The sequence below is a fragment of the Scyliorhinus canicula genome, chromosome 25 (genome assembly GCF_902713615.1).
Source record: "Scyliorhinus canicula chromosome 25, sScyCan1.1, whole genome shotgun sequence".
Lineage (NCBI taxonomy): Eukaryota > Metazoa > Chordata > Chondrichthyes > Carcharhiniformes > Scyliorhinidae > Scyliorhinus > Scyliorhinus canicula.
Window position 1 is genome coordinate 22,287,632 of NC_052170.1, and position 16,248 is coordinate 22,303,879.

The 16,248-nt window shown below is 52.2% G+C and overlaps 1 protein-coding gene across 1 annotated transcript in view; it reads right to left on the minus strand.

The window, feature by feature from the left end:
• Positions 1–4,871: 4,871 nt before the first annotated feature.
• The window catches only part of LOC119957044, a 147,082-nt gene continuing 135,705 nt past the window's right edge, over positions 4,872–16,248 (minus strand). The window contains exons 21-23 of the mRNA XM_038784639.1: positions 14,551–14,625; positions 8,304–8,378; positions 4,872–5,155 (exon numbers count right to left, since the gene is read on the minus strand). Of these exons, the coding sequence (XP_038640567.1) occupies positions 5,106–5,155; positions 8,304–8,378; positions 14,551–14,625 (200 nt within the window). The 3' untranslated portion in view covers positions 4,872–5,105. The remainder of the gene's footprint in view (positions 5,156–8,303; positions 8,379–14,550; positions 14,626–16,248) is intronic.

Below are 16,248 nucleotides of genomic sequence, written 5' to 3' on the forward strand. Positions count from 1 at the left end.
TCTCTCTCCCTCCTTCCCCCTCTCTCTCCCTCTCTCTCTCCCTCTCCTTCCCTCCCTCCCCCTCTCCTTCCCTCCCTCTCCTCTCTCCCTCCTGCCCCCTCTCTCTCTCCCTCCCCCTCTCTCTCTCGCCCTCCCTCTCTCTCTCCCTCCCTCCCTCTCTCTCCCTCCTTCCCCCTCTCTCTCCCTCTCTCTCTCGCTCTCCCTCCCTCTCTCTCAGACTCGCTGTGATTTTATTTCTTTGAAAAGTTGGCTGCATTTTGCTGTCAGCTGTGCGGCGTCTGCTATTGGCTGGCAGCTGCTGTGTGAGTTTTGTGCCTGCTGGGAGCAGGGGTTTAATATGAAACATGTGTTGAGTGTGTGTGAACCCTGTGTTACCAGGGAGTTCTGGAATGCGGCATTAACTCCTTCCCTTTTGGCTGGCGATTCTCCTGGAGCGACCCTCTCTCTCTCTCCCCCCTCTCCCCAACCACCCGGAGATAATTCATCCCCCAGAGAGGGGGGCACAGTGGGGGCAGGAAGGGGTCATTGAGAGAGGGGGGGGGCACAGTGGGGGCAGGAAGGGGCCATTGAGAGGGGGGGGAGTGGGGGCAGGAAGGGGCCATTGAGAGAGGGGGGAGAGTGGGGGCAGGAAGGGGCCCTTGAGAGAGGGGGGGGCAGAGTGTGGGCAGGAAGGGGCCATTGAGAGAGGGGGCAGAGTGGGGGCAGGAAGGGGCCATTGAGAGAGGGGGGAGAGTGGGGGCAGGAAGGGGCCATTGAGAGAGGGGGGCAGAGTGGGGGCAGGAAGGGGCCATTGAGAGAGGGCGGCAGAGTGGGGGCAGGAAGGGGCCATTGGGAGGGGGGGACAGGAAGGGGCCATTGAGAGAGGGGGGGGCAGACTGGGGGCAGGAAGGGGCCATTGAGAGGGGGGCAGAGTGGGGGCAGGAAGGGGTCATTGAGAGAGGGGGGGCAGACTGGGGGCAGGAAGGGGCCATTGAGAGAGGGGGCCAGAGTGGGGGCAGGAAGGGGCCATTGAGAGAGGGGGGGGGCAGACTGGGGGCAGGAAGGGGCCATTGAGAGAGGGGAGCAGAGTGGGGGCAGGAAGGGGCCATTGAGAGAGGGGGGACAGGAAGGGGCCATTGAGAGACGGGGGAGCAGAGTGGGGGCAGGAAGGGGCCATTGAGAGAGGGGGGGCAGACTGGGGGCAGGAAGGGGCCATTGAGAGAGGGGGCCAGAGTGGGGGCAGGAAGGGGCCATTGAGAGAGGGGGGGCAGACTGGGGGCAGGAAGGGGCCATTGAGAGAGGGGGCCAGAGTGGGGGCAGGAAGGGGCCATTGAGAGAGGGGGGGGCAGACTGGGGGCAGGAAGGGGCCATTGAGAGAGGGGGGCAGAGTGGGGGCAGGAAGGGGCCATTGGGAGAAGGGGGACAGGAAGGGGCCATTGAGAGAGGGGGGAGCAGAGTGGGGGCAGGAAGAGGCCATTGAATGAGGGGGGCAGAGTGGGGGCAGGAAGGGGCCATTGGGAGAGGGGGGACAGGAAGGGGCCATTGAGAGAGGGGGGAGCAGAGTGGGGGCAGGACTGCACATGTTTCGACTGTGGGAGGAAACCGGAGCACCCGGAGAAAACCCACGCAGACACGGGGAGAACGTGCAGACTCCACACAGACAGTGACCCGGTGCCAGGATCGAACCCGGGACCCTGGAGTTGCGAACACCACTGGGCCGCCCCATTTTAAAATAATTCACATTTTCATCATTTAGCATGAAGTTCGGGGTCGGGGGACTGTGGGTAACGTGCAGGGTTACAATCATAGCAGGGAGTTAGTGGGGATGTTCCGACATCCCTCCACTACAGGCTGGGAGACAGCAGAGGGCATTTCTGAAGGACAAGTCCCATCTCCCTAACAGAAGCATCGCCAACATTCACCCACCCCCTTCACCTGCCCTCCCCCCCCTACACCCAGCAACATGGGGCAGCAATGGAGGGTAGAGTGGACTGGGACCTGGATTGAGCAGAAGGAAGCCAGATGATGCAGATGTGGAATTGAATCCTGGTGCGGGGCAAGGGCTAGCCAGGTTCCAGCTGCGGAATGAACCCGGGGTCAGGGCACGATTACACGTACGTCAGGAGGGCATCAGATGCAGCTGGCGGTACAGCACGGCCACTCCCGGGATGTGCAGTCGGCCACAGGGCTGTCGGTGGAGTCTCTCTCTGTACAGCTGTGCACCAACATCTGGCAGGATTCAGCTCCATTCTCGGGGCACGAATCGAACCTGGGACCCTGGCACTGTGAAGCAACAGTGCTAACCATTGTACATCCGTGCCACCCCCAGACTGTGCACTGCGTGTTCACTAATTCCCCAGACTTTACACTGTGTGTTCACTAATACCCCAGTCTGAACACTGTGTGTTCACTAATTCCCCAGACTTTACACTGTGTGTTCACTAATACCCCAGAGTGTACACTGTGTTCACTAATACCCCAGACTGTACACTGTGTGTTCACTAATACCCCAGACTGTATATTGTATGTTCACTAATACCCAGACTGTACACTGTGTTCACTAATACCCCAGACTGTACACTGTGTTCACTAATACCCCAGACTGTACACTGTGTGTTCACTAATATCCCAGACTGTTGACTGTGTTCACTAATACCCCAGATTGTATACTGTGTGTTCACTAATACCCCACTGTACACTGTGTGTTCACTAATACCCCAGACTGTTGACTGTGTTCACTAATACCCCAGATTGTATACTGTGTGTTCACTAATACCCCAGACTGTACACTGTATGTTCACTAATACCCCAGACTGTACACTGTATGTTCACTAATACCCCAGAGGGTACACTGTGTTCACTAATACCCCAGACTGTACACTGCGTGTTCACGAATACCCCAGACTGTACACTGTATGTTCACTAATACCCCAGAGGGTACACTGTGTTCACTAATACCCCAGACTGTACACTGCGTGTTCACGAATACCCCAGACTGTACACTGTATGTTCACTAATACCCCAGAGGGTACACTGTGTTCACTAATACCCCAGACTGTACACTGCGTGTTCACGAATACCCCAGACTGTACACTGTATGTTCACTAATACCCCAGAGGGTACACTGTGTTCACTAATACCCCAGACTGTACACTGTGTGTTCACTAATACCCCAGACTGCACACTGTATGTTCACTAATACCCCAGAGTGTACACTGTGTTCACTAATAGCCCAGACTGTACACTGTGGGTTCACTAATACCCCAGAGTGTACACTGTGTTCACTAATACCCCAGACTGTACACTGTGTGTTCACTAATACCCCAGAGTGTACACTGTGTTCACTAATAGCCCAGACTGTACACTGTGTGTTCACTAATACCCCAGACTGCACACTGTGTGTTCACTAGCCGCTCCTTGCCCCTATTCTCCTGCCCCCCCCCCCCCCCCCCGGGGGGGGGGGCTAGGCGGGCCGTGCCGTAAATCTCGGCCGCAGGGCTTTCTCGCTGGCGTCATGGTCCGGCGCGCCGAGAATGATGCGGCCGGCGCGCCAAGAATGATGTCAGCCGCGCTGCACAGCTTGGCCGGCTCCAACCCGCGCATGCAATGTTGCCGTTTTCCCCTCGCTGCCTCGCAAGATTTGATCTTGTGGGGCGGCGGAGGGGAAAGAATGCGTCCCTTTGAGACGCCGGCCCGACGATCGGTGGGCACCGATCGCGGGCCAGTCCCCTCCCGAGCACGGTCCTGGTGCTTATTCCCCTCTCCGCCCCCCACAAGCCCCATACTCACCGTTGCCGCGTTGTTCACTCCAGCAGCGACTAGGTGTGGTTGCCGCCGGCGTGAACCGGTCGGGAACGGCAGGCCGCTTGGCCTATCCGGGTCGGAGAATTGCGGGTCGGCGTGAAAAATGGCGGCCCGCGATTCTCCGAGCGGCGTGTCGCAAAACGCGACATGCCATTTGGGGGGCGGTGGGAGAATCGCGGGGGTTGCCAGAGCGGCCCTCCCGCGATTCTCCCACCCGGCGTGGGAGCGGAGAATCACGACCTGTGTGTTCTCACTAATGTCCCAGACTGGACACACACACACTACTCACAAACACACACATCACACCCACACACAAACACATACTGCAGTGTGTTACTGTAAGCCTTCTTGTGACACTAATAAAGATATTATTACACTCACACCACACACATACATACATACACACTTGCCACACACAAACAAGCCCCTCCCCACCAACACACACACACACTCCCAAAAACAGTGGTTAGTACTGTCTCACAGCGTCAGGGTCCCAGGTTCGATTCCCGGCTTGGGTCACTGTCTGTGTGGAGTCTGCACGTTCTCCCCCTGTCTGCGTGGGTTTCCTCCGGGTGCTCCGGTTTCCTCCCACAAGCCCCGAAAGACGTGCTGTTGGGTAATTTGGACATTCTGAATTCTCCCTGTGTGTACCCGAACAGGTGCCCGAGTGTGGCGACTAGGGGAACTTCATTGCAGTGTTAATGTGAGCCTACTTGTGATACTAATAAAGATTATTATTACACACATATACCACACTCACTCACACACACACTCACAAACACACACGCACGCTCACACACACACACTCACACACACACACACGCACGCTCACACACACACACTCACACACACACACACGCACGCTCACACACACACACTCACACATTCACACACACACACTCACACATTCACACTCACACTCACACACACTCACACTCACACTCACTCACACTCACACGCACACGCACACACGCCATCAGAACAGTTGACTGAATGTTGGAGACAGTGAGAGTTATAGAAGCTGTACTAAGCTGAATGGAGTTATACTCGAGCAGCCACAGAGAAATACAGCTTCCAACGACACAGGGCAGTCTTAGGGAAGTTTAATTTGCGATTCCCGGGTTCCACGACACACAGTGATAATGAACATCTCCACTGACAGAGTTCTTCGTTCTGCCAAGGTTCGTGCCTGACGATGATCACCATGTACCCCTCGGGTAGAAGAATAATCGATGAACTGAAACGATTTTAACACTTGCGCAGGATCTTCAGAAAGGTGGTCTTGTCACCTGACAGCGTTTCCTCTTCATCCTTGTTCGTTTCTAGTGATTTGATCGTTCTCCTTTCTCCGTTGCGCTCTCTCGCTCCCGCACTTTGAAAACAAAACGTGGGTATTTAGACTTATCACAGCTGCAGTTTAGACTTTCTGCCTATTTCTATTCATTTAGCAGGACTCAATTAATGTCCAAGAATGTAGTCGAGACCCTTTCACTTCCCTGACCGATACCTCATTATAGCTTCCACGGATCCTTGCGTGATTAACCGTTCAAATGAGCTTGTCTAGCGGAAACTGCCCACCTGGGGTACTCCGCACAGATTTGGTCCTCTTGCTTGAAGAAGGACGTAAATGCACTCGAGGCGGTTCAGAGGAGGTTCACTCGATTGATTCGAGGAAGGAAGGACTTGTCTTGTGAAGAGAGATTGAGCAGTTTAGGCCAACGCTCGCTGGAGTTTAGAAGAATGAGAGATCTAATTGAGGTGGACAAGATGCTAAAGGGGTCGACAGGTTAGATGTAGAGCGGATCTCTCCCCTAGTTGGATATTGTAGAATGACCGTCCATAGCATTAGACTAAGGGGTAGTAGGTTTGAAACAGAAATAAGGAGGAATTATTTCACTCAAAGGAATCGAAGGAATTCTCTTCCCCAGAGTGCAATGGACTTTGGAGCACCAAACAAATTCAAGGAGGAGGCAGATTGGTTTTAATTAGAGGGACGAAGGGTTTTGGGGAGAGGGCAGGAAGATGGAGGCGAGGCTGAGATGAGATCAGCCATGGTCGTGTTGAATGGTGGAGCGGGCTCGAGGGGCTGAATGGCCTACTCCTCCTTTGGCTCTGATGATTTTCTCTCTCCCTCATTAACGCATCAATGTCTGCCCCCTCCTTCCACCCCGCTGAACCCCAATGGCCCCCTGGTCTCAGGGAAGGGTCACGATTGGCCACTTTACTGCTGCTAAGCAGCTAGCGCGAATGGCCCTTCGCGCAATGAGGTGGCGGAGTGGGGGGGGGGGAGGGGGAGGGGGGGCTCTAACGGGCTAACCAGCTGCCGGGTGGAACCACCCTGGTTTCCTGGATTGCATCTCTCCAGGGAGCCATCCAATCTGTCCCCCCCCCCCCCTTTACCCCTGGAGTTTTATTCCTTCAAGTGTGCACCCAGTTTCCTTATAAAATCCTTGTGGGAACAGAATTCACGGTCGCTACCACTCGCTATATAAACATGTTCTTCCCCACATCCCTACCCTCCCTCCCCTCCCCACGCCTCGTGTCCAAAACCTTAAATCTGTGTCTCCTGAGTTCTCGCCTCCTCGGCCACCAGCGGGGACAGTTTGTTTAACTTCTCCAAATCTGTCCTAATCCCTCGAGTCTCCCCTCAATCCCCCTGTCTCCAAGGCGGCCACCTTCTCCAACCTGACTTGGGTGACCAAGATTCCCTCATCCATTCGACTAAATTTCCTCCTGAGCGTCTGAAGCCTCGCGGAAGGTTGATTCAAGGTGTTGGGCAGAGCCTGGGGAGGGCGCACTGTTACATGGCGCAGCCAGATGGGAACGCCGGGCTGAGAATATTGTCCATGCCCCCCCCCCGCCCCCCCCCCGAGACTGGCACCGCGATTGTGCAGGCGTCGGGTCCATCTCTGCCCGAGTGGACCAATCACACCGCTTAATGTGTGGTGAGAGCCTCTGTGCACTCCCCTTGCCTTCCTACATGTTTGAGCCAGTGTAGCACTGCCTCCTGTTAATGGCGCATTCATAACGTCGAGCTACAAAAATGGAGGGCATTGTTTAATCAAGTACCTAGAGCACTTATAAAGGGAGACTGCTGGGCCTCTAGCACTGGTAGATACAAGACAGACATATGCAATGTTGCATCCTATAAATAAACATAGAAACATCAGAAATCAGTGCAGGAAGAGACCATTTGGCTCTTTGAGCCTGCTCATTTAATAATAATAATAATAATCTTTATTAATGTCACAAGTAAGCTTACATTAACAATGCAATGAAGCTGCTGTGAAAATCCCCTTGTCGCCACACCCCGGCGCCCGTTCGGGTACACTGAGGGAGAATTCACAATGTCCGATTCACCCAACAGCACGTTTTTCAGGACTTGTGGGAGGAAACCGGAGCACCCGGAGGAAACCCACGCAGACACGGGGAGAATGTGCAGACTCCGCACAGACAGTGACCAAAGCCGGGAATCGAACCTGGGATCTGGCACTGTGAGGCAACAGTGCTAACCAGTGTGCTATCATTATGATCATGGCTGATTATCCAATTTAGCAAACTGTTCCTGCTCCCTCCCATATACTTTGACCCCCCTTTAGCCTCAAGTGCGATACCTAATTCCTTCCTGAAAACATACAATATTTTGGTCTCAACTGTTTGCTGTGGTAACGGATTCCACAGGCCGTCTGCTCAGGGTGAAGAACTTTCTCCTCACCTCAGTCCTAAATGGTCTACCCTGTATCCACAGACTGTGACACGTGGCCCTGGCCTCCATCGCTATCAGGAACATCCTTCCTGTATCTACAGGGGCAGCAGGGTAGCATGGTGGTTAGCATAAATGCCTCACAGCTCCAGGGTCCCAGGTTCGATTCCCGGCTGGGTCACTGTCTGTGTGGAGTCTGCACGTCCTCCCCCTGTGTGCGTGGGTTTCCTCCGGGTGCTCCGGTTTCCTCCCACAGTCCAAAGATGTGCGGGTTGGGTGGATTGGCCATGCTAAATTGCCCGTAGTGTCCTACAAAAAGTAAGGTTAAGGGGGGGGTTGTTGGGTTACGGGTATAGGGTGGATACGTGGGTTTGAGTAGGGTGATCATGGCTCGGCACAACATTGAGGGCCGAAGGGCCTGTTCTGTTCTGTGCTGTACTGTTCTATGTCTATGTCTACCCTGTTTGGGCCTATTAGAATTTTAGAAGTTTCTAAGAGATTCCCCCCCCCCCCCCCACTTACTCTCCTGAACTCCAGTGAATCCAACCCGAACCGACTCAATCTCTCCTTGTACCTCAGTCCCGCCACCCCAGGGATCGGTCTGGTAAACCTTCACCCTCTGACTTGGGAAGCAATGAACACGTTGTGCGTCCAGGGCATCAGTCACTTTCTCAGCCGAAGGGAGAGAAGTCAGAGGGTGAAGGTTTCCCCCAACCCTGGCCCCCCCACCATTCCTGTAACATATCCACCGTTATAAACAGGCCTGCGCTCAATGTTTCTGAATCGTTTGCCTCGGAACCGCGTCGGAGACACTCACACTCGCTCCTTAGTTGACCGAGTTCCATTTTCCAGTCACTCTGCGCGATTCGCATTTCACTGAACTTCTTTGTAACTGCGAGAGAGGAAAAGGTTGAGATGTGAATCAGATGAGTGGCAGAGTCGATCTGGCGCCACGCCTTCGGGTTTTCATTTCTTAGCGGGGGCCGGGGGGGGGGGGGGGGGTCTTTTCCGTTTGGCTCCTTTTGGTTGTCCTATCAGCTGCTGAATCGAGCGACCCCGGGTGGGAGTATTCCCTGGGGGGTCGGGAAGGGTGAGGGGCTCCGTTGGGGGGGGGGGGGGGGGGGGCGAGTGGCTCTACCGCCCACTTCCAAATTATGGCAGGTGGGGGGGGAGAGGATCACTTGTGTGATTGGCATTGAAGTGCCTGCATATGTTTCAGCTCCGCCTACCCCAATCCGAACCACTCAGAGGTCAGGCAGTTTAAGGTGAAGCGGGGGGGGGGGGGGGGGGGGGGGCCTTTCAAGAGGCCTCATGGGGAATACCCTGCATTTTTATAGCGCCCTTCACATCCCTCAGGACGTTCCGCTTCACCTCATTTCCAATTAAGTTTTCAAGCGTTTGAACAAAAGGGAAGCAGCCGCCAAGTCGTGCACAGGAAGATCCCACAAACAGCCATCGGATAACGGGCCGGTAATGCGACTTTGCAATAATGGTTGAAGGATAAATATTGGCCAGGACGTTGGAGAACGTTTCCCTGTTTCTCCTTTGAAATAATGTTGTGGGATCGTCAGCACCTCACGGGCGAGCAGGCCAGGTGGGAGGGTGGTGGTGGTGGGGGGGGGGGGGGGGGGGGGGGAGTTCAGTTCATGTCTAATCTGAATGACAGAGTCATGTTAACCGTCCACTGACAAAGGTTCCAGAGAGACCTCCTTCGGGGTCAAAGGGTCAGAATTCAGGAAGGTCGCCCAGGAACTCTCCCAGTCACGTCTGCTTGACCAAATGGTCAAAGAACATCAATCACCCTCCACAACAGCAATACATGAAGTGGAGATGCCGGCGTTGGACTGGCGTGAGCTCAGTAAGAAGTCTTACAACACGGGGTTAAAGTCCAACAGGTTTGTCTCAAACACAAGCTTTCGGAGCACTGCTCCTTCCTCAGGTGAGTGGAGAGATAGGTTCCAGAAACATTTATATAGACAAATTCAAAGAAGCCAGACAATGCTTTGAATACGAGCATTTTCCGATAATTACAGAGCCAGAGAGGATAACCCCAGGTTAAAGAGGTGTGAATTTCCTCAAGCCAGGACAGTTGGTAGGATTTCGCAAAGGATATCCCGCAGCGTGGTACATTGGCGAGACCATGCAGATGCTGCGACAACGGATGAACGGACATCGCGCGACAATCGTCAGGCAGGAATGTTCCCTTCCAGTCGGGGAACACTTCAGCAGTCAAGGGCATTCAGCCTCTGATCTCCGGGTAAGCGTTCTCCAAGGCGGCCTTCAGGACGCGTGACAATGCAGAATTGTCGAGCAGAAACGTATAGCCAAGTTCCGCACACATGTACAGCCTTAACCGGGATCTTGGATTCATGTTGCATTACATTCATCCCCCACCATTTGGCCTCGGCTTGTGAAATCCTACCAACTGGCCTGGCTTGAGACAAAGAACAAAGGAAAGTACAGCACAGGAACAGGCCCTTCGGCCCTCCAAGCCTGTGCCGACCATGCTGCCCGACTAAACTACAATCTCCTACACTTCTTCGGTCCGTATCCCTCTATTCCCATCCTATTCATGTATTTGTCAAGATGCCCCATAAATGTCACTATTGTCCCTGCTTCCACCACCTCCTCCGGCAGCGAGTTCCAGGCACCCACTACCCTCTGTGTAAAAAAACCTGCCTCGTACATCTCCTCTAAACTTTGCCCCTTGCACCTTAAACCTATGCCCCCTAGTAATTGACCCCTCTACCCTTGGAAAAAGCGTCTGACTATCCACTCTGTCTATGCCCCTCATAATTTTGTAGACCTCTATCAGGTCGCCCCTCAACCTCCGTCGTTCCAGTGAGAACAAACCGAGTTTATTGAACCGCTCCTTATAGCTAATGCCCTCCATACCAGACAATATCCTGGTAAATCTCTTCTGCACCCTCTCTAAAGCCTCCACATCCTTCTGGTAGTGTGGCGACCAGAATTGAACACTATACTCCAAGTGTGGCCTAACTAAGGTTCTATACAGCTGCAACATGACTTGCCAATTCTTATACTCAATGCCCCAGCCAATGAAGACAAGCATGCCGTATGTCTTCTTGACTACCTTCTCCACCTGTGTTGCCCCTTTCGTGACCTGTGGACCTGTACACCTAGACCTCTCTGACTGTCAATACTCTTGAAGGTTCTACCATTCACTGTATATTCCCGACCTGCATTAGACCTTCCAAAATACATCACCTCACATTTGTCCGGATTAAACTCCATCTGCCATCTCTCCGCCCAAATCTCCAAACGATCTAAATCCTGCTGCGTCCTCTGACAGTCCTCATCGTTATCCGCAATTCCACCAACCTTTGTGTCATCTGCAAATGTACTAATCAGACCAGTTATATTTTCCTCCAGATCATTTATATATTCTACAAACAGCAAAGGTCCCAGCACTGATCCCTGCGGAACACCACTAGTCACAGCCCTCCAATCAGAAAAGCACCCTTTCATTGACGTAGCCAGTTCTGTATCCATCTTGCCAGCTCACCCCTGATCCCGTGTGACTTCACCTTTTGTACCAGTCTGCCATGAGGGACCTTGTCAAAGGCCTTACTGAAGTCCATGTAGACACCATCCACTGCCCTATCTACATCAATCATCTTTATGACCACCTCGAAAAACTCAATTCACACCTCTTTAACCTGGGATTACCCCTCTCTCTGGATCTGTAAAGACTTAATTAGCTGCAAATGCTCGCATTCAAAGCATTGTTTGGCATCATTGACTTTGTCTATATAAATGTTTCTGGAATCTACCTCTTCATTCACCTGAGGAAGGAGCAGTGCTCCGAAAGCTAGTGATTTGAAACAAACCTGTTGGATTTTAACCTGGTGTTGTAAGACTTCTCACTGAACAGCAATATAGTCACACGGGGATGTGGTGGCATGGTGGTATTGTTGCTGAATTAGTAATCCAAAAACCCTGGGTTCAAATCCCAACAGGACAGATGGTGAAACTGGAATCTAACAAAAATCTGGGATTAAATGTTGAACATAGAACATAGAACAGTACAGCACAGAACAGGCCCTTCGGCCCTCGATGTTGTGCTGAGCCATGATCGCCCTACTCAAACCCACGTATCCACCCTATACCCGTAACCCAACAACCCCCCCTTAACCTTACTTTTTAGGACACTACGGGCAATTTAGCATGGCCAATCCACCTAACCCGCACATCTTTGGACTGTGGGAGGAAACCGGAGCACCCGGAGGAAACCCACGCACCCACGGGGTGGACGTGCAGACTCCGCACAGACAGTGACCCAGCCGGGAATCGAACCTGGGACCCTGGAGCTGTAAAGCATTTATGCTAACCACCATGCTACCGTGCTGCCCACTAGTGCTGATCCACTGAGGATCAGGATTATCCAGAGAATTGGGATGAAGGAATTATATTTGTATTATTTACACCTAATGACAACTAAATTCAATCCATTCAAATTAATTTTTGGTGATGAGGTAAGAGGACCACTTAAATTGATCAAAAGATTCGGAGACTATGTTGTTGGGATAGGTGTCAAACTTCAGGGAGAGATTAACTAGAATTGTTAAATTGGTGAGAAAAGATTTTGAATTGTTGCAAGACGTGATGAAAAACGAGGCAGAATCAAAAATCCATAGTTTTGATAGTGGGGAGAAAGTATTAATAATAATCTTTATTATTATAGCCCACGGTCGGCTATTGCAAAAAATACGAAGGCTGGGGATTGAGGGTGATTTAGAGATGTGGATCAGAAATTGGCTAGTTGAAAGAAGACAGAGAGTGGTAGTTGATGGGAAATGTTCAGAATGGAGTTCAGTTACGAGTGGCGTACCACAAGGATCTGTTCTGGGGCCGTTGCTGTTTGTCATTTTTATAAATGACCTAGAGGAGGGCGCAGAAGGATGGGTGAGTAAATTTGCAGACGACACTAAAGTCGGTGGAGTTGTAGACAGTGCGGAAGGATGTTGCAGGTTACAGAGGGACATAGATAAGCTGCAGAGCTGGGCTGAGAGGTGGCAAATGGAGTTTAATGTGGAGAAGTGTGAGGTGATTCACTTTGGAAAGAATAACAGAAATGTGGAATATTTGGCTAATGGTAAAATTCTTGGCAGTGTGGATGAGCAGAGGGATCTCGGTGTCCATGTACATAGATCCCTGAAAGTTGCCACCCAGGTTGATAGGGTTGTGAAGAAGGCCTATGGTGTGTTGGCCTTTATTGGTAGAGGGATTGAGTTCCGGAGCCATGAGGTCATGTTGCAGTTGTACAAAACTCTAGTACGGCCGCATTTGGAGTATTGCGTACAGTTCTGGTCGCCTCATTATAGGAAGGATGTGGAAGCTTTGGAACGGGTGCAGAGGAGATTTACCAGGATGTTGCCTGGTATGGAGGGAAAATCTTATGAGGAAAGGCTGATGGACTTGAGGTTGTTTTCGTTAGAGAGAAGAAGGTTAAGAGGTGACTTAATAGAGGCATACAAAATGATCAGAGGGTTAGATAGGGTGGACAGCGAGAGCCTTCTCCGCGGATGGAGGTGGCTAGCACGAGGGGACATAGCCTTAAATTGAGGGGTAATAGATATAGGACAGAGGTCAGAGGTGGGTTTTTTACGCAAAGAGTGGTGAGGCCGTGGAATGCCCTACCTGCAACAGTAGTGAACTCGCCAACATTGAGGGCATTTAAAAATTTATTGGATAAGCATATGGATGATAAGGGCATAGTGTAGGTTAGATGGCCTTTAGATTTTTTTTCCATGTCGGTGCAACATCGAGGGCCGAAGGGCCTGTACTGCGCTGTATCGTTCTATGTTCTATGTTCTATGTTCTATTGTCACAAATAGGTTTACATTAACACTGCAATGAAGTTACTGTGAAAAGCCCCTAGTCGCCACACTCCGGCGCCTGTTCGGGTACACAGAGGGAGAATTCAGAATGTCCAATTCACCTTAACAAGCACGTCTTTCGGGACTTGTGGGAGGAAACCGGAGCACCCGGAGGAAACCCACGCAGACACGGGGAGAACGCGCAGACTCCGCACAGAGAGTGACCCAAGCCGGGATTCGAACCCGGGACCCTGGAGCTGTGAAGCAACAGTGCTAACCACTGTGCTACAGAGCCGCCCACATGAGTGAATGATTAAAAGCAAGATTTAGTCGGCCTTATTAAATTGAAAGGAAATTGAGTGAGGTGAATTATTTGATAAGAACACCAGACAGAAGGGAAACGCACAAAGTAGGTCATGTTAATTTGCTCAAAAGGTATATTGATAGAGAAGGAACGAAAGAGAATGGGCTGGATTCTCTATTGGACAATGATGAAATCGGGAACGGTGATTGGGCGGAGAATGGCCCCCGATGCTGAAATCACGGCAGGCGCCAGGTTGATGCCAGGTCGTTAGGCTCCACCCCCTTTAAATCGGCATCATCAAGACGCGAGCCGCGATGCTCCGCTTCCGATGGGCCGAGTTCCCACGGCGCGGGCCACGTGTGGTCTCAGCAGTCGTGTGGCGGCTGCGGAGAGAGACCCAGGCAGACACGGGGTTAATGTGCAAACTCCACACGGACACTGACCCGGGACCTGAACCTGGGACCTCAGCCCCGTGAGGAAGCAGTGCTAACCACTGTGCCACCATGCCGCCCTAGATTCTGCATTATTCTGACAGGAGTCAGGTCTGTTTCTTTCAAGTAGTGAAAACATTTCTCTTTCTCAAAGTGGAGTATTTAAGACATCTCTGTACAGCAAGTACAGAGTCTCTAGATTTAAAGTAGCGATATCTGACTGCATTTCAAAGTGGATTGAGATCTGAGATGGTTCTGTCATTTTAGTGGGAATAAAGATAGCAGTTAAGGATTACTGTGCCACGGTATTGATCAGTATTGTTTAAGAGATATTTGTAAATTATTTTCTGCGGTGATGTTGAAGATTTTAATATTGTGTTAGTAATAAAGTTTGTTTCAATATATCACATCCCTTGGGCGAGATTCTCCGCACTCCCGACGGTGCGGAGAATAGCGTGGCAATTTTTCCACTTGCTACTCAGCACCTACTGTCGTAGCGCATCTGGGAAAGTTCGGCCTTCAGATCAGTCTGGGACGTCCTGACTTCATCGAACATCTGTGTGACTAAAGCAGAAACAAACATTTGCTTATCACATTCAGAGGACTCGATTCACAAAGATCTTTCCTTTGGTATTCGCTACCCTCCAGAAGGACGAGGGTAGGTGGCGCATGGGAACATCACCACCTGGAGGTTCCCCTCCGAGTCACTCACTATCCCGACTTGGAAATATATTAGCCGTTCCGTCACTGTCGCTGGGGCAAAATCCTGGAGCTCCCTCCCTAACAGCACTGCGGGTGTACCTACACCACACAGACTGCAGCGGCTCAAGAAGGCAGCTCACCCACCACCTTCTCAAGGGGCAATTAGACATGGGCAATAAATGCTGACAGAGCGAGTGATGCCCATATTAGAACATAGAACAGTACAGCACAGAACAGGCCCTTCGGCCCTCGATGTTGTGCCGAGCAATGATCACCCTACTCAAACCCACGTATCCACCCTATACCCGTAACCCAACAACTCCCCCCTTTAACCTTACTTTTTAGGACACTACGGGCAATTTAGCATGGCCAATCCACCTAACCCGCACATCTTTGGACTGTGGGAGGAAACCGGAGCACCCGGAGGAAACCCACGCACACAGGGGGAGGACGTGCAGACTCCGCACAGACAGTGACCCAAGCCGGGAATCGAACCTGGGACCCTGGAGCTGTGAAGCATTTATGCTAACCACCATGCTACCCTGCTGCCCAAATATTCCTTACATTCATTTCAAAAATATTTTAAAAACACATTCTTCTGGCTCTTCCCTCTTTCAGTCCATCACAGCCTCTGTTGACCATTCCCCCACTGGAGGAATTTTGAAATCGAACAAGCTGTCTGTGCAGATTTCTCGAAACCCCACCCCCCGGTCGAGCGGCTGTGAGACATCCATTTTGCCGACGGCGCCGCATGGATCCTAGATGAGGTTTTGCCCCAGACCGGACTGGTCTCATGCAAGGTGCCAACACAAGGCCGCAAATCAAACAGGCACATGGATCACCTCTGTAGAGGGCTCCTGATAAGCCGGACATGTTCCCGGACACCCCGGTTCCGCATATTGCGCCTCCCCTGCTGCGCCACTGCCCAAGTTGCCAAGATGGTGGACGCGGACCCGTCTGACTCTGACATGAAAATTCAGTCACAGGCAGAGGCCGCCAAGCCGATTCACGGTGGCGTTCCGAACGCACCGGCTTCACCCTGACGCCCCACGTGGATAGGCAACCCCCTGCCTGGTCTGCACCTCCGGACCCTGCGCAGACAATGCCCGAGCACCATCCCCGGGCAAAGGGCACCACGTCCGCAGACGTTGGCGTCGCTCAGCACTTGGGTGGAGGGGGAGGGTGAATGTTACGACCCCCACGGAGGTCACCGGGAGTGGCGTCTGCAGAGTACGAACGTCCCCGGCGATGGGGCGGGGCTTCCCTGATAACGAGGGGAGCCCACAGAGTATGAAAAACCCCAGCCTGACGTAGGTCAGGGCGGGAGACCCTTCTGGGAGTGGAGTAGTTAATGTCCGTATCAATAAACCATTGCTTTCTTCATGGCAATGTCTCAGCCAATCATAGTCAATAAGGCTAACCAATCACCCATTCCCCCTACGGTACAAATGATCGCGATCCTTTGAAATTTGGCATTCTTTCATT